Here is a 23,637-nt window from a genome sequence, read left to right on the forward strand (position 1 = left end):
CACAAAGGCTGTTTAATTAGAATAATAACCTCTTTTAAAACTTAAAAGAAACTTTAGCGTAAGAGTGAGCTATTGAGGAGAGGCAGTCCCCCCTTATGTAAGTAATATTTTCTGTTCGTTTTAAGTTTTAATACTGCTCCTTACTTTCAGTTGAAAAACTTTTTTTTATTTAATTTCGGATTTTTTTTTAGATAATACTGGGAAATTCAGCACCCCCTTCATGGAAATTCTCTTCTCCCATGACAAATTCCTCCATAGAAAGATCCTCCCACGTGAACCTCTACTCCGCCCCACCCCCTTCCACCAGACACCCCTCCCCTGAAAACGTCTGTATACTTCCCAACGCTATATGTAAACAATGGGCAAAGTTCATAACTTGCAGCCCTTCCCCGGGGAATATGGGGGACTAATTCGTCTTCAAAGACATAGTTATTACATTTTTCGACTATGCTGAACATAATGGCTATCTCAAAATTCTGATCCGGTGACTTTGGGAAAAAATTAGCGTGGGAGGGGGTCTAGCTGTCCTCCAATTTTAGTGGTCACTTAGAAAGGGCAATAGTAACATTGATTTCCGTTCGAATTAAAATTACTCTTGCGACATTCAAGGACCACCAGGTTGGTATGGTCACCCCTGGAAAAAAAAAAACAAAAAAAAAAAAACAACTAAACACGCATCCGTGATCTTTCTTCTGTCAAAAAATATAAAATTCCACATTTTTGCAGATAGGACCTTGAAACCTCTACAGTAGGGTTATCTGATACGCGGAATCTGATGGTCTGATTTTCATTAATATTATATGACTTTTTTGGTGTGTGTTTCCCCCTTTTTTCGAAAATACGACAAATTTTTATCAGGCTCGTAACTCTTGACGGGTTAGACAAACTTGATGAAACTTATATATTTAAAATCAACATAAAAATACAAATCTTTTGATGTATCTATTGGTATCAAAATCTCGTTTTTTAGAGTTTTGGTTACTATTGAGCCGGATCGCTCCTTACTTACAGTTCGTTACCACGAACTGTTTGAAAGTTATCATTTGCAGATGATTCTCAACAGCCACAATAGTAACTCCGGCATTCATATCATTGTCAGCTGACTTTTTATGAATAAACATGGCTCAGAATGGCATTTCACCTCATACTGTATTGCTTGATATCCCTACTGTAGAGATGTTTTCAAAAAGGGGAGCTTAAAACCTTCTATTAAAGATGACCTTAAACCATTAAAGATGAATTGGCCATCTTATAATTGGTATTTCTTGTCATTTTAACCCTCTTATGACAAAATTTGATGTTTTGTGGTTCAGGATGCAAGAACACTTTGCACTTGACAAAATATCTCATATTATTTAAGAAGGGCTCTTGATATTACGATTTCTTCTCAAACTTTCCCTCTCCCAACCTTCTATGACAATTGGTTTTATACGATCATTCCTGAGAAAAATCACTAAGAAGGAGACATGTTAAGGGTACCCATACAAAAAAAGTTAATTTCTTTGTTGTTCAAGTTGAGATGAGAACTGAAATTCTTATTCAATTATCATGAATTTTCGGGGGGGGATTTTCTGAGGGGTATTTCCCTTGGGGGGTATTTTCTGCGGGGGCATTTCCACGGGGGGATATTCTTGGAGGGGGGGGGGGTATTTTCCAGGGGGCAATCGCCGGGGGGGATACACACTGGCCACCGAATTTTCGGCCGTCATGACTTTAATTGCACATTTTTCTTTTCGATGCAACCCCATTTTCGAGCGGTTTCAGGCTCTTTCTGAAATCCCCATAAGTTTGTTTTCGCAGTAAAGTTTCTGCAAGTAAGATTAATCAAAATAATAGTTGCCATTCCTGAATTAGCTTTACATGCTACTATTTTTTCCTTTTTCACTTTTTTGCTAAACATTTAATAATTTAAATATTTATTTTTGGACCAAGGGCTCCTCAAAACTGATTGAACAATCTGGAGAGTCAGCCCCTTCTATATTATCTGTATTTTTAGCGTTTAGCATTATTTTTGCAACGTCTTTCCTCTCACTGGGATTCATTTAATTTTTTTTTTCAAAATTTGGTCCTAAATTTGACATAGTTGTTTCTCTTTATCTGTTTTTTTTTTTTGCTCTCCTCCACTTTTAATTCAAGATGATATCTCTCTCGTAAGTCATAACCCTATTTTAGTCTGCTCTGGAAAGCAAGAATAGTGTAATAAAACTGCAGACTTCTTGAGAAGAATTCTTCATTTACTGATATTTGAAGTTTATGCTAACGAGCAGTGTTTCTCTTAAGAGAGCTTTCAAAAAAGGCAATGGAAAAGGAAAGGTCTTGGAAATTCTCCTGAATTATAAATGAGCAGTTCGTGACAACTTATTGCAAGTTCATAATCCCTTTAGCGTGGCATTCGAGTAGTCTGCCTAATAACAATTCACATGCTTGACATCATATGAAAAACTAGCATTAGTTTGACTGGACAATTAATTTTAAAGCAGCAATACCTCTACTGTTACTCTAGTGAACTATTAATGAAAATTTTGTGTTTAATTTGCCTGTATGAATGTTTTCTGTCACTCTGAACGTTTTGTATATTCAGTGGGAAAAATATGAGTGCTTATTTTTTCTTAAGGGAAGGAATAAAAACCCTTCCCCTACCCTTGTGTATTTTCCTGGGTATTTACCACAGAAAAAAAAATTAAAACAGGATAATCAAGAATTTTTCTTATCTCACTTCCATATTCTTCTTTTTTTCCAAATATTATATTTATTTTCACGTTTTACTCGTATATTATGAGACTAAAAAAAACAAAAAAACAGACATCTTGATTTGAGCTCTCGTGGTACGCCCTTGCAAACGTTCCACGGGCCAAAAAGGGGGTGTTTTTGAAAAAAACAATTTCCCCCTGAAATACAGGTTGTGCAGGTCTGGTTTCAACTGAGTGTTTTAAATGTATCAAGCAGGTTGTGGTAAAGAACTGTAAGTAAGGGGCGGCGCGGCTCAATAGTAACCGAAACTGTAAAAAACAGAACTTGGATATTAATAGATGTATCAAAAGAATCGTTTTATTATCCAGAATCCAAAAATATATGATTTATTAATTTTAGTGCTATTTATCAAAAGCCACAAGCCTGGGAAAATGTGCCTGATTTTCAAAAAAAGGAGGAAACACCCCTGAAAGTAAAAAAATCTTACTGAAAATCACACCATCAGATTCAGCTTATCCAAAAACACTTTTGTGCTCCCATCTGCAAAAAATGTGGAATTTTGTATTTGTCTTTTTTCTTTTTTGCCAGAAGAAAGATCACGGATGCGTGTTTATTTTTGTGTTTTATTTTAACCTTTCCAGGGAAAATTTCGCACTGGGGGAATTCGCCAGAAATCCTTTACAAAGTTCTTTTTATTCGTCTTACTTTCTTTTTACCGACTCAATTTTAAATGTGAAAATTTCAGGGGAATGAACCGGGGGAATTTCAACCGAGTTGGGATTTTCTAGTATTTTAGAGTCTCTTTCCATAGGAGGTGATTTCCATGGGACAAACTCTCCATGGGGGAGAGTTCTCCACGGGATAAATTCTTCAGAGGGAATTTTCTGCGGGAGTAAATTTCAACTAGGAGACGGAGGGAGGGGGGAGCATTTGCGTTAAGACTTTTCCACGAAGGAGGGAATCTTCTGGCATGATTTTAAAAACAATCAGAAATTAAAGTCTTTTTCAAATGAAAGTGTGGCTCTCTCAACGTTCTTATTGGATGGGTTTGAGGAAAATAGGGCGTGGAGAGGGGGGGGGGCTATTTGCCCTTCGATCTCTTTTGAATCTTAAAAAGTGAACTAGAACTTTAAATTTCCAATCAAATGAGCCCTTTCCGAAGTTTATACGAGCATCCCTTCTAAAAGAACCATATATGCCCCTAGAGCATAACATAATACGCCGGCCCCCGAATCCTGGGGGGTTGCTAGACACAGGAGTTTTTCTTATCTGACCTTTGAACCATTTTTAACAAAATGGCTATTTCAAAATTTTCATCGGATGGGTTTGGAAAAAAGGCGTGGGAGGGGGGGGACTAATTGCCCTCGGATATCTTTTGACCTTAAATAGTGAGCTCGAACCTTCAATTTCCGGTCAAATGAGTGTTCTCTGAAGTTTATAAGAGCATCCCTTTCATAAGAACCATATATGCCCCAGGGCATAACTTACAAACAACAAAAGTACGAAGAACAAAAGGGAAATCTTTTTGTAAGACAGTGGAGATAATTTGAATGAATATTTCGGCCCTATGTCCAAGGGCCGTCCTCAGCAAGACAAAAATATATAAAAGAAAAAAGACTCACAACAACATGCGACCAATAAAACCAAAAAAGTGGAAATTCTTTCAAAACAATCCTAGCATCATTACTTCAGCGAAGTTCAACCAGGACTGATAAAAAGTAAGGTAAAACAAGACGATTCAATGAAATGAAAGAAAATAAATTAAAAACATGTTCTTATTGCTAATCCAGCCTTTTTGGCAGCTAACCTCAAAGGCCTTTTTGTAACCGGTTCTGTGTTAATGTCTATCGGTTTTTTAAAATATTTTGTAAGATCGTTTTTAATTAAATTTGTGTATAGAGCATTTAGTGTATATTCCCCCAAGTCCCTATTTAAGGAAATATTATTATTAATCTTAAGTCTGATTTCAATTGATTCTCGTACTACCTGCTTTATGCCTAGGTCATTGCTAATAAGGGCAGATTCATCAAAAAGTATATTGTGGTTAGGATTTTCAAAAATATGGCTGCCTAATGCAGAATCAGATGAAACAGTGGAAATATTAGAATTTAAAGCTTTGACAATATCATCTTTATGCTGTTGTATGCGCTTTTCTAAATTCTGGTGTGTTCTACCTATATAATATTTGCCACAATCGCATGGTATTTGATAGACCCCTCTTTGGCGAGTAACTGGGGTTTTATCTTTACCAGAATTTAGAAAATTTATGATTCTAAAATTATTTGTGAATACTACATGCAGATTATTTTTTGTGCAAACTTTTTTAAGATTTGTAGTGATTTTTGGGAAATAGGGGAGGTAGATTATATTTAAGGGCTTGTCAAACATCTCACTTGGTAAGCTATCATTAATTTTACGGGAATGTCATTTCAGTCTACAGTTAATTACATTATTAATAAATATCATAGGATACCCATTTCCAAAAAGTATGTCCTTGATAAAATTTAATTCTGATGTGATGTGGGAATCAGAACAAATATTTAGGGCGCGGTCGCCGAGGGATATTACAACTGCTCTTTTAACTTGAGGGGGGTGGTTTGATGTAATATGCAAATATCTATTATTTTGTGTTGGTTTTCTATAAATAGTAAAATTGAGTTTATCAAAGCTACGAATAACTAACACATCCAGGACTGGGATTTTATTTGCGATTTCAATTTCTAAGGTAAACTGTAAATTTCTATCATATGTATTAAGGTGATCTAAAAAACCCTTAAGCTCATTTTCCCCATAGTTCCAGAGTGAAATTACGTCATCCATGTACCGTCCACAAAAGATATGTTTAAAAAAATACGAATCTAATGCCCAATTTTCAATATGTTCCACCTAAATATTTGCCAGTAACCCGGAGAGGGGAGCGCCCATCGCTAAACCATTAATTTGCTGATAAAAAGAATTACGGAATTGGAAATACATTGAGTATTTGTTACAAAGTTTAACCAAGGTCATTAAAACATCACAATGTATTCCTGCTGCTGAAGCTTCTATTAAGTGATAATTTTCTTTGATTTTATTTTCTAATAACTGTTCAGATGCTGTGACATCAATATTTGTATACATTGAAACAATGTCAAAGCTACTTATAATTGTATTTTCTGAAATATTTAGGTTTTTAATTCTTTCAACTAAATCAACCAAATTACATATATATGATTTTTGAGAGTAAAGCAAAGGTTTAAAGGCTGTACATAACCATTTCCCAATATTGGATGTGGGGGCTTTCGTACAAGCTACTATGGGCCTTAAAGGAATGCCTTGCTTTAAATTCTAATATTTCCACTGTTTCATCTGATTCTGCATTAGGCAGCCATATTTTTGAAAATCCTAACCACAATATACTTTTTGATGAATCTGCCCTTATTAGCAATGACCTAGGCATAAAGCAGGTAGTTCGAGAAGCAATTGAAATCAGACTTAAGATTAATAATAATATTTACTTAAATAGGGACTTGGGGGAATATACACTAAATGCTCTATACACAAATTTAATTAAAAACGGTCTTACAAAATATTTTAAAAAACCGATAGACATTAACACAGAACCGGTTACAAAAAGACCTGTGAGGTTAGCTGCCAAAAAGGCTGGATTAGCAATAAGAACATGTTTTTAATTTATTTTCTTTCATTTCATTGAATCGTCTTGTTTTACCTTACTTTTTATCAGTCCTGGTTGAACTTCGCTGAAGTAATGATGCTAGGATTGTTTTGAAAGAATTTCCACTTTTTTGGTTTTATTGGTCGCATGTTGTTGTGAGTCTTTTTTCTTTTATATATTTTTGTCTTGCTGAGGACGGCCCTTGGACATAGGGCAGAAATATTCATTCAAATTATCTCCACTGTCTTACAAAAAGATTTCCCTTTTGTTCTTCGTACTTTTGTTGTTTGTGATGGAAAGGCAGTGTGGTCTTCGTCGCTATTTTCGGCTTAACTTACAACGCCTGCCCTTGGGCCCTGGGGGCTTTGTCGACCCCGGAGTTTTCGTTGTATGGTCTTTGAACTATTTTTAAAAAATAGCTATCTCAAAATTCTTATCACATGAGTTTGAGAAAAAAGAGCGTGTAGGGGGGGGGGAAGGGCTAGGTGCCCTCCGATATCTTTTGACTCTTAAAAACAAAAACTTTCAATTTCCAATCAAATGAGGTCTCTCCGAAGTTTATACGCGCATCCCTTCCTTAAGAACCATATATGCCCCCAGATCATAACTTAGAACGCCTTCCCCCGGCCCTGGGGGGTTGTGTCGACATAGGAGGTTTTCTTATCTGACCTTTCAACTATTTTGAACGAAATAGTGATCTCACAATTTTTGTCAGATGGGTTTGGGGAAAAAAGGGTGTGTGTGGGGGGGGGGGGGCTAGTTGGCCTGGGATATCTTTTGACTCTTAAAAAGTGAACTAAAATTTTCAATTTCAAATCAAATGAGCCCTCTCTGAAGTTTATACGACCATCCCTTTCATAAGAAATTATACGCCCCCTGGACAACACTCACAACGGCAACCCGCAAACCCTGGGGGGCTGTGTCGACACCGGAGTTTTCGTTATCTAATTTCTGAACTATTTAAAAAAAATGGCTATCTCGAAATTTGTAGCCGACGGGTTTGAGGGGAAAAGGGCATAGAGAAGAGGGGCTAGTTGCCCTCCAACCTCTTTTGAATCTTAAAAAGTGAACTAGAACTTTCAATTACCATTCAAACGAGCCCTCTCTGAAGTGTACACGAGCATCCCTTCCATAAGGGCCATATATACCCCCAGGGAATAAGTTACAACGCCTGCCCCAGGGCCCTGGGGGTTGTGTTGACACTGGAGTTTTTTTTATATCATCTTCGAACTATTTTTAACAAAATTGCTATCTAAGAATTTTTATCAGATGCATTTGGGAAAAAAGGGCCTGGGGAATACTGGTTACCCTCCGATCTCTTTTACTCACAAAAAGTTTACTAGAACATTTCAATTTCTGATCAAATGAGCCCTCTGAAGTTTATACGAGCATTCCTTCCATAAGAACCATATATGCCCCCATGGCATAACTTATAATGCCAGCCCCCGGACCTGGGACTTGTGTCGACACCGGAGTTTTTGTTATATGATCTTTGAACTATTTTTTACAAAATTGCTATCTCAAAATTTTATCGGTTGCATTTGGGAAAAGAAGGGCGCGGGGGGGGGGGGCTAGTTTCCCACCGATCAATTTTGACTCTTAAAAAAGGAACTAGAACTCTCGATTTCCAATTGAATCAGCACCCTCTGAAGTTTATGGGACGACCCCTTCCATATGAAGTGCCTCTGGGAAAAAAATAGTAATAAAACGTTGGAGCCGTATAGTGTTGCCTCTGATGAAAGTGTGCTAAGAAAATTTTTTCACCCGGAATTTCAGCTAGAATGAAATCATTTGGGGGGCATTTTCCTTGCGAGGAAGAGGAGGTATTTTGCTTTGGAAGAACTTTCTATGGAGGAATTCTCCGTGGAGGGGGAACCGGATTTCCCGGCATTATTTAAAACAATCAGAAAATTAAATAAGGAACTAGTTTTTCAGTTAAAAGTACGGAGCAAAATCAAAACTTAAAACGATCAGAAACTATTACGTATAAAGTTTAACTTTATATTTACGATAAAGTTTAACTTCTTGTCCCAATTGTCTAAGAACGACTCCTAAAATACAAAAGCCGTTTAAGTAGAATAATAAGCTTTTTTAAAAGTTCTAAAATAAACTTTAGCGGAAAGAACGAGATATTGAGGAGGGGGCAACCCCCCTAATACCCTTTAAGGTTTGTGTCCGTTTTAATGTTTGATGTTACTCCTTATTCTCAGTTGAAAAAAAAACTTGTTTTTTCTTTATCAAACAGTTCGTGGTAACGAACTGTAAGTAAGGAGCGACCCGGCTCAATAGTAACTGAAACTGATACCAGTAGATACATCATATGAATCCAATTTTTATGCTGATTTCAAATATATAAGTTTCATCAAGTTTAGTTTTACCTATCAAAAGTTAAGCACCTGAGAAAGTTTGCCTTATTTTTGAAAAAAGGGAGAAAACCCCCTAAAAGTCATTACCATCAAAGGAATGGTATTGGTGTGGGAAAATCACACCATCAGATTCAGCGTATTAAAGAACCCTACTGTAGATATTTCAAGCTCATGTCTGCAAAAATGTGGAATTTTGTATTTTTTGCCCGAAGAAAGATCACGGTTGCGTGTTTATTTGTTTTTTGTTTGTTTGTTTTTTATTCCCCAGGGGTGATCGTGTCGACCCAGTGGTCATAGAATATAGCGGGAGGGCTCAACCAAGCGGAAACAAAAAGTTCTAGTGCCCTTTTTAAGTGAAAAATGGAGGTCAACTAGGCCCCCTCCCACGCTCATTTTTCCCAAAGTCACCTGATCAAAATTTTAAGATAACTATTTTGTTCAGCATGGTCGAAAAAGATAATAACTACGTCTTTTAGGAGGACTTAATCCCCCACAGTTCCCGGGGGAAGGGGTGCAAGTTATGAACTTTGCCCAATGTTTACATAAAGTAATGGTTATTGGGAAGTAGGCAGACGTTTCCAGGGGGGATTTTTTCTGGTATGAGGGGGGATCGGGATGTACGTGGGAGGATCTTTCCATGGAGGAGGTTTTCATGGGAGAAGGGACATTTCTATGCAGAGGGTGCCAGATATCTCAGCATTATTTAAAAAAAGATCAGAAATTAAATAAAAGAAAACAAGTTTTCAACTGAAAAACTTTTCAACTGAAAAATTTTCCACATCAAAACTTAAAACGATCAGAAACTATTACATATATGATAGGGTTCGTCCCTTAGGCAGTACCTCGTTATTTACGCTAAAGTTTCTTTAGTACTTTCATAAGAGCTATTTATTCTAATTAACGGCCTCTTTGATTAAGGGGTTATTCTTAAAGAATTAGAAAAAAAAATTCGAACTTTTAGCGTTAGGAGCGAGGTATTGACTAGGATATTACGTATAATAGGGGGTATAGAACCCCCTATTATAAATAAAGAAGTTCGTTACGTAAGTTAATTCGTAAGTTAAATATATTTCTTACTAATAAAAACGTTCGTAAATAAAATTAAACAACTTTCGAGAAAGCCATTTAGCCAAAAAAAAGTAAAATTAACATGCAAATTTCCTTTTAATTATTCATGTAAGGTGAGCCAAAATCAAAACTTGCTCTAAATTAAAAACGTTCAAAAATTAAATAAAAAAGACAAGTTTTTTTTTTAACTGAAAGTAAGGAGCGACATTAAAACTTAAAACAAACCGAAATTATTCCGTATATGAAAGGGGCTGTCCCCTCCTTAGCGCCTCGCTCTTTACGCTAAGGTTTGACTCTTTCTCACAACTCTACTTTTTAAAACAATAAAAATCTTTAGCGTAAAGAGCGAGGCGTTGAGGAGAAGACAGCCCCTTTCATATACGGAATAATTTCTTGTATAAAATCGGAATAAAATCTTGTTTTTGTTATTTAATTAATCAAAAAAAAATTTTGCACAAAATAAGTTTTAAAAAAAAAGTAAAGAACTCCATTAAACCAAAAAAGAACAAAAATAGAATCAAATAGTACTTTACTGGAAAAATTCAAATGAATTTACTGAAAATAATGTGCATTGTCAGTTTAATATACATATTCTAATATTTATTCCTTAAAATTTTAATTAATTTTTTTTCTTAAAGTTATAAGTTAAAACATTTAAAAGATTTTTTTCAGCTAAATACAAATTATATTCTGGCTTTTAGAAAGCATAGGGTTTAGAACCCTACTCAGATTAATTTCTGCTTAGATTAATCTCTGCATCGATATTAATAGTCGAAAGTGATTGGAGGGCAACTAACCCCCCTCTCGCGCCCACTTTTTCCTCCAAAATCTTATATGGCCCTTTTTTTAACGTAGTTGTAAGTTCCGGAAATTGTGTCTGTGAGGATGACAACCCCCCATAACCCTCAAGGCAAGGGTTGTAAGTTATGTCATGGGGGCATATGAGGCTCTTATAGAAAGCATTGTCATAAAACTTCAAAAATTTTGATTGGATGTGTTTGGGGAAATTGTGGGCATGAGAGGGAGGTTAGTTGCCCTCCAATCAGTTTCGACTAGCATATTAAAAAAGGCCATAGCCCTTTCGATTTCCAATTGGATGATCCTTTTTTGAAGTTTCTACGACAACATTTTCTATGAAAAATCTCATATGTCCCCAGGGCATAGCTTACAACCTGAGACCTGAGGGCTCTGGGAGGAGTGTCATCCTCAAAGACCTAATTTCCAGAATTTCCATCTACGTTGAACAAAATGTCTATCTCAAAATTTTGATTGGATGTTTTTGGGGAAATGGTGAGCTTGAGAGGGGGCTAGTTGCCGTCCAATCACTTTCGACAATTAAAAAGGGTACTAGCCCTTTCAGTTTCCATTCGAATGAGCCCTTTTTGAAGTCTACGAAAATGCTTTCTATAAAAACATTATATGCCCCCAGGGCACAACTTGCAATCCTTGCACTGAAGAGTTTGGGGGGTTTGCCATCCTCAAAATAATAATTTTCAGAACTTTCAACTACGTTGAACAGAATGGCTATCTCAAAATTGTAATTGAATGTGTTTGGGGAAATGGAGGGCATGAGAGAGGGCTTAGTTGCTCTCCATTCACTTTCGACTAAAATAAACAGATGAAACCCAAAACAAAAAGAAATTAAAATATTTCAAACTCAAAACGAGCAGAAACTAGTCTGACGGCTCTGAGGGGATAATCATCCCCAAAGATCTAATATCTGGAACTTTCAACTACGTTTAATAAAAGGGCTATCTCAAAATTTTGATTTGATGTGTTAGGATAAATGGTGGGCGTGGAAGGGGTGTTAGTTGCATTCCAATCACTTTCGACTATTAAAAAGAGCATTAGCCATTTCAATGTCCAATCGAATGAGCCCCTTTTGAAGTTTCTACGACAACGGTTTCTATGAAAACCTTATATGCCCCCAGGGTAACTGATAAGTTTTTTTATTTAAATCAAACAAATAAATAAATCAACCATCAGAAGAAAACTTGTTTAGGCTATACACCCTTAAAAAAAAAACCTGATATATACACCGCTATCAACAACGTAAAACAATAAATAAATAAAAAAGAGAGAAAGAAAAGCACGGCACAACCTCCTCCAACTTAGTGCAGCCCCAAAAATAAAAAAACAAACCATAACTAATTATCACCGTTCTCTCACTACCACCCTCACACAACCCCAATAAAAAAATAACCAAAATACAACTGAGAGACCCCTCAAGAGAATATCGCTAAGAAATGTTATGCTCACCTAAATCCAGATATTTTAACCTACTCCTAAAACTAGCAATATTATTTTCAACTAATAATTCATTTGGTAAACTATTATAAAACCCTGGTCCCACATGACGGATAGAGAAGAATGATCTTCGAGCGAAAGTCTGAGGTCGTCTTATCTGGGATGCTGTTCTGGTTCAGTATTCATGGACATTACTTACAGCCACGAACATTTGACTGAAACATTGTGGCGATAATCCACGCTCATACTTAAACAAAAACAAAACTGAATAAAACTTAGAAACTCCGTGTAAAGGCAGAATATGTCGTTCGACATATCTCCTTCTCACTGATGAACCTTTTTTATCACCATAAAGCACTCTTATAGCTGAGTTCTGCATCGCACGAAGCGGAAGTAAATGTGTCGGGAAAGTACTCGACGAAACGACATTACAGTACAAAAGATAAGGGTGAACAGTAGAAAAATAAAAAGACCTTATTACATCATAGGGGAAAAATTTCTTCAGCTTTCTCATAATCCTAACATTCGTTGCAATCTTACTACTTAAAAACTCTATATGGGGTTTAAACTTGAACATTCATCTATCAGGACACCAAGGTACTTGACAGTCTTTAGTCGCTGGATTGAAGTATCAACAAGTCTAAGCTCATTAATCCATGGATAGTAATTGGGGCTTCTTCCGTAAACTAGAAACTGTGATTTATTATTATTTAACCTCAGTTTGTTAGCTCTAGTCCATTTCCCAATTTGGTTCATACCCGTAATAAGCTTCTCCATGAGTTGCAGTTCCGTCTTCGCTGCCACTGTAAAACACGCATCATCCGCAAATAGCGCAATAATGAACTTTATGGTTTCACTAACGGGAAAATTCAGGTCAAACACAGCTCCGCACAAATCATTAATGAAGATTAAAAACAGTGTAGGCCCGAGCACAGACCCTTGTGGCACACCATATTCAATTTTCCTTGTACCCGATACGGCACCTCCAACACTCACATACTAAGAACGATTATGAAGGAAAGACCTAAAAAGGCCTAAGAATGCACCCAGAAATCCACAATTATCAAGTTTTGCAAGCAGAATACCATGATCAACCGAATCAAAGGCCTTCACAATATCGATGAAAACTGAGGCCGCTTTCCAACCAGCATCCAGGGCATCATTTACGAACGTCACCAAAAACCGAACGGCCTGATCCGTCGACATTCCTCTTCGGAGTCCAAACTAGGTTGGACTTAAAAGTCTCCGCGATTCTAGATACTCAACCATTCTAGCATTTATCATCTTTTCAAACACTCTACTTTAACCGGTTGATAGCTGATTCATTACTGAATCAGCTATCGTACAACCCTTAACGTACAACCGGGCAAGGGTATAACGTACAACCCTTGCCCTGAGGGCTGTGGGGGGTTTCTCATCCTCAAAGACCTAATTTTTAGAACTTTCAACTACGTTGAATAAAATGGCTATTTCAATATTTTGATTGGATGTGTTTGGGGAAAGGTGGGCGTGAGTTGCCCTCCAATCACTTTCGACTATTAAAAAGGGCACTAGCCCTTTGAATTTTTAATCAAATGAGCCTTTTTTGATGTTTCTACGACAGTGCTTTCTATAAAATCTTATATGGCCCAAGGGCATAACTTACAATCCTTGCCCTGAGGTCTATGGAGGAGTGTCCTCCTCAAAAACATAATTTCTTTCTGGAAATCAACTACGCTGAACAAAATGGCTATCTCAAAATTTTGATTATATGTGTTTGGGGAAATTGTGGGAGTGAAAAGGGTGTTAGCCGCCTTCCAATCACTTTCGACTATTAAAAAGGGCACTAGCCACTCCAATTTCCAATCGAATGAGCCCTTTTTGAAGTTTCTACGACAACTCCTTCGATACGAAGTACCCTGTTCTAACCCTGATAAATAATATATTTTTTTCCAACATCGTTCTTTACTTAGGCAGCGTGATTGCGCTGCCTATGATTTTTCATAAAGATATGGAATTTTATCAGAAGGAAACCTTCTATCGATGTGACTAGGCAAATCCTCGGTATCGTATATCCAGCTTTTATTTTCCATCAGAATTTCGTACATAGCATACATATATTATAATCATGTAAGCTTGTGTCCTGTTCAATATGTATTAACTAAACTTCGGGAGTGGAATCAAGTTGTTCTTTTTTTTTTTAGAGATGGAAATTAACCCTGAAGTATAATTTAATATGGTGATGTGCGAGGGCTTCATTGCTTAAAGAAAATAGACAATATCATCTGTGCGTATTTTGATTCTACGAGAATAATGGACTCCATTTCATATGAAATTGTTCGGAATATGCCCATGTAATGTCCGAAATTACGATTTCTTGAAACTTGTAACTAAAACTTTTAAAATGCTTTTAACTTTCAAGGTAATTTTTTTTTGTCAGTTCTGCTAAAGGTACTGTAAAAGAGCCTTTTTTGCAGTGTGTTATTTTTTTCGCATAAAATGAAATTTTCTTTGTTTTTTTTTTTTGGGGGGGGGGGGTTACCCCTTGTCTTTCAGAAAACGGCGCCTCCATGTTCAGGGCACTGCATTTTTACTGGATCATGTTTTCTTTAAAAGTTTTCTGAAACCAATTGAGATTTCTAACGAAAAATCCCGTTTTAAATGATTGGCTTTTCAAATAATTGCCAGATTTAACTGTGATAAATCTTTGGGCCTGTGTAACCTGTGCAAGGCTTAATTCTTTTGACTTTCAAGTGCTTTTGATTTTGACGAGTTAATTTTTTGAAGTAAATTTTTTTCAAAATATGCTTGAGTTTTGTGGTAGGACGCACGTATGCAGCTTACAATTGAAAACCATTGGAAATTCAGAAACTGTCTCTTGCGTCCGCGTGAAGGAGGTACCGGTGCCTTTTATTGCTTCAACAAATTTAGGCCTGAGATCAATGAACACATGTTAAAAAATATCGCTATTTAAGATTTCCTTATCTATTTAGCATCATCAAGAAAAAGTACAATTATAAAATTCTTAGGATGACTTAAATACTCTGGGTAAGTCAGCCAATAGCCTATCATTCATAGCATAGGTGTATGCAACGAATATTGATGTATTTTGCGATCATTTTTAACACCAATGGCGTAGCCAGCATTATGATTTAGAGAGGATCTGGTTTTTGTGAGGCGTGGAAGTAGCGATCAATCTGTGGATACATTCTGTTTAAAATATCAAGCCACCAAAGTGCCATCTTCTTGCATTTCATTATATTTTGAAAAGGAATGAACCCAAACCGTCTTTCTGGCTACACAAATCTTCATAACATGATAATTAAGTGTTTATTTTCATTTTAGCCTGCAAATGGAGGGATAGTTATGGTCAGCTTTTACAGCTTTTTTTTAACATGCAACAAAACGTCAACACTAAATGATGTAGTAGGTAAGTGCTTTAAATTTTTAGTCACTTTATAAGCTGTCACTTCCCGGACGAAAGTAACCTAACATCTTGAGGGAGAGGGAAGAGTGAAAGAGGGTTGCGTGGACTTATTTCTCTGAAGGCTTTGGATGTTACATCTATAAGTCCCCTGGTTAAGGGGGCCCCAATTTACCAAAAATATATATAGGTTGGGACGACGGGCTGCTCAAAAATGGACCGAGTGACAGGCTAAAATTGGTACAAGAGTTTGTTAGTCCTAAATTGGCTTGAAACTTATAGGGTATGTAGACAGGGCAAAGAGTAGAGAGAGAGAGAGACAAATTTATTAAAAGAAGAAAACACAAAAACAGAATAATACCAAGTGAGAAAAAAATACTTCACAACAAATACTTCAGCTTTCAGTTACAACTCTGCCCTAGAGACTAAAATGAGGTCTGTTTTAGGGTCAATTCTCATTATAATTTTATTTTTAAATTTTAGATATTCTTAACTTTGCTAACCGTAATTAGTAATAATTAACCACTTAAAATCACCCACAAAAATACTACTTTACACTTGCGTCATCTACATTATATAGCTGGAGAATAATCATTTTACCCATAGATACTAAAACATAGTCCTTTAACTTGAAACACAAACTCAGATAATCCTCTAATATTTTTAATATCTTCAGGCACAATCCATAGTTATTGACCTGTTTTGCTAGCTGAAACTTAGCGTTAAATCAAAGTTCTAGATTGCTATTCATACTCTAATTTGCCAGTTTTATATCATAGACAGCGCAAGGGCGCTGCCTAAGTAAAGAACGATGATGGCACAATGTATATTTTTTTTTTTTTACCAGGGCGCTTTGTATCGAAAGAGCTGTCGTAAAAACTTCGGAAAGGGCTTATTCGATTGGATATTAGAAGGGTTTGTGCCGTTTTTAACAGCCGAATGTGATTGGAAGGCAATTCACACCCCTCTCACACCCACTATTAACCCAAACACAACCAATCAAAATTTTGAGATAGCCATTTTTTGTAACCGTAGTTGAAAGTTGTGGAAATTACGTCTGAGGATTACACTCCACCCCAGCCCTCAGGGTAAGGGCTGTAATTTATGTTTTGGGGGGCATATAAGGTTTTTATAGAAAGCATTGCCGTAGAAACTTCAATAAGGGCTGAATTGATTGGAAATTGAAAGGGCTTGTGCCCTTTCCAATAGTCAAAAGTGATTGGAGGGCAACGCACACCCCTCTCAGGTCCACCATTCCCCCAAACACATCCAATCAAGATTTTGAGATAGCCATTTTATTCAACGTAGTTGGTAGGTCCGGAAATTATGTCGTTAAAGATTACACTCCACCCACAGCCATCAGGGCAACGGTTGTGAGTTATGTCCTGGGGCATATAAGGTTTTTATAGAAAGCGTTGTCGTAGAAACTTCAAAAAGCGTTCATTTGATTGGAAATTGAAAGGGCTTGTTCCCTTTTCAATAGTCGAAAGTGATTGGAGGGAAACTGACCCTCCTCTCACGTCCACCATTTCCCCAAACACATCCAATAAAAATTTTGAGATAGTCATTTTGTTCAACGTAGTTAGAAGTTCTGGGAATTAGGTCTTTGAGGATTATTTTCCACCCACAGCCTTCAGGGAAAGGATTTTAAGCTATGTTCTGGGGACATATAAGGCTTTTTATAGAAAGTGTTGTCATAGAAACTTCAAAAAGGGCTCATTTTATTGGAAATTGAACGGGCTAGTGCCCTTTTCAATAGTCAAAATTGATTGGAGGGCAACTCACCTCCCTATTACGTCCACCATTTCCCAAAATACATCCAATCAAAGTTTTGAGATAGCCATTTTATTCAACGTAGTTGAGAGTTTTGGGAATTAGGTCTTTGAGGATGACAGCCCCCCAGAGCCCTCAAGGCAAGGTTCGTAAGGTATGCCCTGGGGGTACACAAGATTTTTTATAAGAGTATTGTCGTAGAAACTTCAAAAAGGGCTCATTCGATTATAAATTGAAAGGGCTAGTGCCATTACAATTAGTCGAAAGTGATTGGAGCGCAACCAAACCCTCTCTCACGCCCACTACTTCCCCAAACACATCCAATCATAATTTTGATCTAGCCATTTTGTTCAACGCAGTTGAAAGTTTTTGAAATTAGGTATTTGATCATGAAAACTCCCCCCACAGCCCTCAGGGCAAGGGTTGTAAGTTATGCCCCAGGGGCATATAAGGTTTTTACACAAAGCTTTGTCGTAGACATTTCAAAAACAGCTCATTCAATTAGAAAATTGAAACGGTTAGTGCCCTTTTGAATATTCGAAAGTGATTGGAGGGCAAGTAACCCCCCTCTCAAGCCTGCTATTCCCCAATCACATCCAATCATAATTTTGAGATTGCCATTTTTTCAACATAATTGAAAGGTCCAGAAATTATGCCGTTGATTATCACAAACTCCCCAAAGCCCCAAGGCAAAAGGTTGTAAGTTTTGCCCTGGGGGCATATAAAGTTTTTACAGAAAGTGTGGTCGTACAAACTTCAAAAGGGTTCATTCAATTGGGAATTGAGAAGGCTAATGCTCTTATAATGAGCAGCGCAATAGCGCTGCCGAAGTAAAGAACAATGTTGGCACAATGTAGGCTATTATTGATTTTTTTTTTCCTTTTAGACCAGGCCACTTCTTATCGAAGTGGTTATCGTAGAAACGTGAAAAATGGCTCATTCGATTGGAAATTGAATGGGCTAATGCCTTTTTTATTGTCGAAAGTGAATGTTGGGCAACTAACCCCTCTTCCATGCCCACTATTTTCCCAAACCCATTTAATCAAACTTTTGAGATAACGTAGTTGGAAATTACAGAAATTATGTCTTTGAGGATGACAGCCCCCCCCCCCAGAGCCCTCAGGACAAGGGTTGTAAGTTATGCCCTGGGGACATTTAAGGTTTAAATAGAAAGGGTGATTATAGAAAATTCTAAAAGGAATCATTGGATTGGAAATTGAAAGGGCTACTTCCCTTTTTAACATTCGAAAGTGATTGGAGGGGAAATAACCCCCCTCTCGCGCCCACTACTATCCCAAGCACATCCAATCAAAATTTTAAGATAGCTGTTTTGTTCAACGTTAAAAGTTCTGGAAATTAGGTCTTTGAGGATGAAAACCCCCCACAGCCCTCAGGGCAACGGTTCTAAGTTATTCCCTGGGGGCATATAAGGTTTTTGTAGAAAGCGCTGTCGTAGAAACTTCAAAAAGGGCTCATTCGATTAGAAGTTGAGAGGACTAGTGTCTTTTTATCTGTCGAAAGTTATTGGTGGGCAACTAACCCCCCTCTGACGCCCACCATTTCCCCAAACACATTCAATCAAAGTTTAGAGATAGCCAATTTGTTCAACATAATTGAAAGGGCCGAAAAATATGTCTTTGACGATGAAAAACCCCTGAAACCCCCAGGGCAAAGGCTGTAAGTTATGCCCTGGGGGCAAAGAAGGGTTTTATAGAAAAGCGTTGTCGTAGAAACTTTAAAAAGGATTTATTCAATTGGGAATTTAGAGGGCTAGTGCCCTTATTAGTATTCAAAAGCTATTGGAGGGCAAATAGCCGCCCCCCCACACCCATCATTTCCCCAAATACTTCCGATCAAAATATTTATATAGCCATTTTGTTGACCACAGTTGAAGGGTCGAGAAATTATGTCTTTGAGTATGACAACCCCCCCCCCCACGGCCCTCAGAGGTAAGGTTGTAAGTTATGTCCTGGGGGTATAGAAAGTTTATATAGAAAACGGTTTCGTAAGAGCTTTAAAAAGGCCTCATTCGATTGGAGCTTTAAAGGGCTGTTGCCCTTTAATACTCGAAGGTAATTGGAGGGAGAATCACCCCCCCCCCCAGGCCCGTCATTTCCACAACCAATTCCGATCAACATTTTGATATGGTCATTTTTTTCAACGTAGTTGAATGGTCCGGAAATTATGTCTTTGAGGATGACAACCCCCCCCCCCCCCATAGCCCTCAGGACAATGGTCGTAAGTTATACCCTTGTTATTTATAAGGTTTTTATAGAGAGTGTTGTCGTAGAAGCTTCAAAAAAGGCTGATTCGACTGGAAATTGAGAGGACCAGTGCTTTTTATTAGTCGAAAGTGACCAGAGGGCAAATGCCCCCCTCCCACTCCCATCATTACTCCAAACATTTCCAATTAAAATTTTGAGATAGCTATTTTGTTCAAGATATTTGAAAGGTCTGGAAATTATGTCTTTGAGGATAATAGATCCCCCCGGCCCTCAGGGCTAGGGTTGTAAGTTATGCCCTGGGGGTATGTGAGGTTTTCATAGAAAGCACAGTCATATAAACTTTGGAGGGCCTCATTGGATTGGTAATCAGACAATCTAGTTCTTTTTTAAGAGTCAAAGCCATCAACAGGCAGATAACCCCCCCCCTCAGAAACACACACACACGTCATATTGTCCCGAAATGCATCTGATAGAAATGTTTAGATAGCCATTATATTTAAAATAGTCTAAATGTCGTATAACAAGGCTTTTAGGGTTGAAACAAAGCCCAGAGATTAGGGCAAGGGTTTTAAGTTATGCCCAGGGGGTATTTAAGGTTTTTATGGAAGGGATGGTTGTTTAACTTTAGAAGATGTTCTTTTGGTTGAAAATGGGAAGTTTTAGTTCGTTTTATAAGTCAAAAGTGACGGAGGGCATTTAATCCCTCCTCTTCCCCTACTACCCCCCCCCCTTTCACCAAACGCATCTGATTGAAGTTGTGAGATAGCGATTTTTTCAAAATAGTCCAAAAACATATAATAATGTCTCTAGGGATGACACAACCCCCAGCGCTCCGGAAATAGGTTTGTAAGTTATTTTATGAGGGCATATGAGGTTTTTATGGAATGGGCGGTCGTATAAACATTGGATTGGGCTTATTTTATCTGAAATTGAAAGTTATAGTGCCCTTTTTAATAATCAAAGTGATTTGAGAACAAACAGCCTCCCCCTCCACGCTCATCATTTGCAATAACACCTCAAATCAAAATTTAGAGATAGCAATTGTATTCATCGTAGTTGAAGGTTTGGGAAATTATGCCTTTGAGGAAGACACTCCCCCCCCCCTGAAGCTCTATATGCTTTGGTTGGGACTCGTTGGATTGGTAATCATAAGTTCTAGTGCCCTTTTTAAGGGTCAAAGTGATCAGAGCGCAACTACCCCCACCCCCCTATACACACATACACACAAACCCTTCGTGTTTTCCTGGGATGTATCTAATAGATATTTTGAAACAGTCCTTTTATTCAAAATAGTCCCAATATCATATTACAAGGCTTTTGAGGTTGATACAAACCACCGGAGCCTGAGGGCGATGGTTGTAAGTTATGCCCCTGTGGTATTTGAGGTTCTTATGAAAAAGATGGTTGTATTAGATTTAGAGGTGGCTCATATGGTTGAAATTGGAAGTTATAGTTCCCCTTTAAGAGTCAGTATTGAAGGAGGTCAAGTAGCACACCCCCCCCCCTCACCCAACTACCCTCCTTTTCACCAAATGTATCTGATTGAAATTTTAGATGAATGGTCTGTCAAGTAACTTTATCTTGAGGGTTATTGGGTAGGTCAACCCCCCCCCCACAGTTATGTAATTTGTCCATTATGCTTAAAAACTAAATGTTGCCTTAAAATTAAATCAAATAAACTGCTTGTATGCTGGTTGCCAATAAGACATCTCAGCAATATAGCAGGAACGACTGAGGGTATAAGTTCAAGTTTTCACGGCTACTTCTATTACTACTTCTGCTAATAAAATTTGACTAAATAAAAAGAATTTAAATGTATCCAGGCTGTGAAAGAGCATAAATATAATTTTTGGGGAATGGTATTACTTTTATTTGTCAGGTCAATTAGAGGATGTATATGACTAAAGTAAACACTACTATTTGTGTCATGGTTTGAAAAGAGTTTATGTTGTAAAAAATTGCTGAAAAAATCTCTCCAGCACAAGAATAGCAGACCAAACTATAAATTCTTAAACGAAAACCAGAAAGATTCAATTCTATTATTTTCTTTTTTCTTGAAAAAGACTATGTCAGTATAAAACGAACAGAAATTAATTTAAAAAAAAACTTTATTCCACAAAATAAGTTTTTCAGAAAAAATAAAGAAGTCCATTAGACAGAAAATGAACAAAATAGAATCAAACAATCTACCAAGCATACAACTACCATAAATCAATAACAATAAATAAATGAAACCCAAAACGAACAGAAATTAAAATAAATAACACAGTCAAACTAAAAACGAGCAGGAATTAATAGTAGTAGGGTTCAAAACCCCTATGCTTTCTAAAAGCCAGAATATAATTTGTACTTTAATGAAAAAAATCTATTAAATGGTTTACTTTTATAACTAAAAGTAATAAATGGAAAAGGAATAAAAAATTAATTAAGATTTTAAGAAATATATATCAGCATGTGTATATTAAACTGACAATGCACATTTTTTCAGCAAATTCTTTTGAACGTTTTTCAGTTAAGTACAGATTATATTCTGGCTCTTAGAAAGCAGAGGGGTTTTGAACCCTACTACTATTAATTACTGTAAAAGACTAAACAAACACTGTTACCAGTCTAACTTTTTCATAGATTCCTCTGACTGAAACACAGCCGCGGAAAATTTGAATACCCCGAACAAGAAAAATAAATTTGAAAAAAATGGTTCCTATTGCTTTGCACCACTCCAAATTTTTTTGTTCACTTGCTTTAGTTTTTGCTTTGCTGATTTGCTGGCGTCGATATTAAACCAGAACATTTTTCCTTCGCCCTCGCCAATAAAAATATATAGATATTTAATAAATAATGATGTTTAATAAAATTATTATATCTTATTAAAATATCTTATTAAATAAGATATTTAATAATAAGATAGAAATGAAACAAAAATGTCATAGAAAAGACCTTCCAGAAATCATGTTTGTTTAATTCTTCATTTATAAAATTTTATTTTGTTTAAGGCAACAAAATGTATCATAGGCAGCGCACAAGCGCTGCCTGAGTAAAGAACGATGTGGGCACAATGTATTTTTTCTCCACCCGGGCACTTCGTATCGAAAGAGGTTTCGTAGAAACTTTGAAAGAGGCTCATTCGATTGGAAATTGGAGTGGCTAGTGCTCTTTTTAATAGTCGAAAGTGATTGGAGGGCAACAAGCCCCCACCGCACACCCGTCATTCCCCCATACACAACCAATCAAAATTTTGAGATAGCTATTTTGTTCAGCGTAGTTGATTTCCATATAGAAAAAAATGTTTTTAAGGAGGACACTCCCCCACAACCCTCCGGGAAAGGGTTTTAAGTTATGCCCTGGGGGTATATAAGGTTTGTATAGAAGGCGTTGTCGTAGAAACTTCAAAACAGACTCATTCGATTGGAAATTCAAAAGGCTAATACCCTTTTTAATAGTCGAAAGTGATTGGAGGGCAACTAGCCCCCCCCCCCCCCCCACCCACACCCATCATTCTCCCGAACACATCCAATCAAAATTTTGAGATATCCATTTTGTTCAGCGTAGTTGACTTCCAAATAGAAAAAATGTTTTTGAGGAGGGTACTTTCCCACAACCCTCAGGGCAAGGGTTTTAAGTTATGCCCGGGGGTCATATAAGGTTTTTATAGAAGGCATTGTCGTTGAAACTTCAAAACAGGCTCATTCAATTGGAAATTCAAAGGGCTAGTACCCTTTTTAATAGTCGAAAGTGATTTGAGGGCCACTAGCCCCCCCCCCACGCCCATCATTCCCCCAAACACATCCAACCAAAATTTCGAGATAGCCATTTTGTTCAGCTTAGTTGATTTCCTTATAGAAAACATATTTATCAGGAGGACACTCCCCCACATCCCTCAGGGCTAGGGTTTTAAGTTATGCCCTGGGGGTATATAAGGTTTTTAAAGAAGACGTTGTCGTAGAAACTTCAATAAAAGCTCATTCGAATGGAAATTCAAAGGGCTAGTGCCCTTTTTAATAGTCGAAAGTGACTGGAGGGCAACTTGCCCCCCCCCCCCACACCCATCAGTCCCCCAAACACATCCAATAAAAATTTTGAGATAGCCATTTTGTTCAGGGTAGTTGATTTCCAGATAGAAAACATATTTTTCAGGAGGACACTCCCCCACAACCCTCAGGGCAGGGATTGTAGGTTGTGCCCTGGGGGCATATAAGGTTTTTATTGAAA

General features: G+C 37.2%; 1 protein-coding gene across 1 annotated transcript in view; it reads left to right on the forward strand.

The window, feature by feature from the left end:
* Positions 1 to 23,637, forward strand: part of LOC148946969 (dipeptidase 1-like) — a 225,545-nt gene that overhangs the window by 109,984 nt on the left and 91,924 nt on the right. Inside the window, exon 6 of the mRNA XM_089096471.1 lies at positions 15,352 to 15,436. Coding sequence (XP_088952597.1) covers positions 15,352 to 15,436 — 85 coding nt within the window. The remainder of the gene's footprint in view (positions 1 to 15,351; positions 15,437 to 23,637) is intronic.

This window comes from Artemia sp. Qi Xiang Cuo, chromosome 11 (assembly GCF_049724085.1).
Source record: "Artemia sp. Qi Xiang Cuo chromosome 11, ASM4972408v1, whole genome shotgun sequence".
Taxonomy (NCBI): Eukaryota; Metazoa; Arthropoda; class Branchiopoda; order Anostraca; family Artemiidae; genus Artemia; species Artemia sp. Qi Xiang Cuo.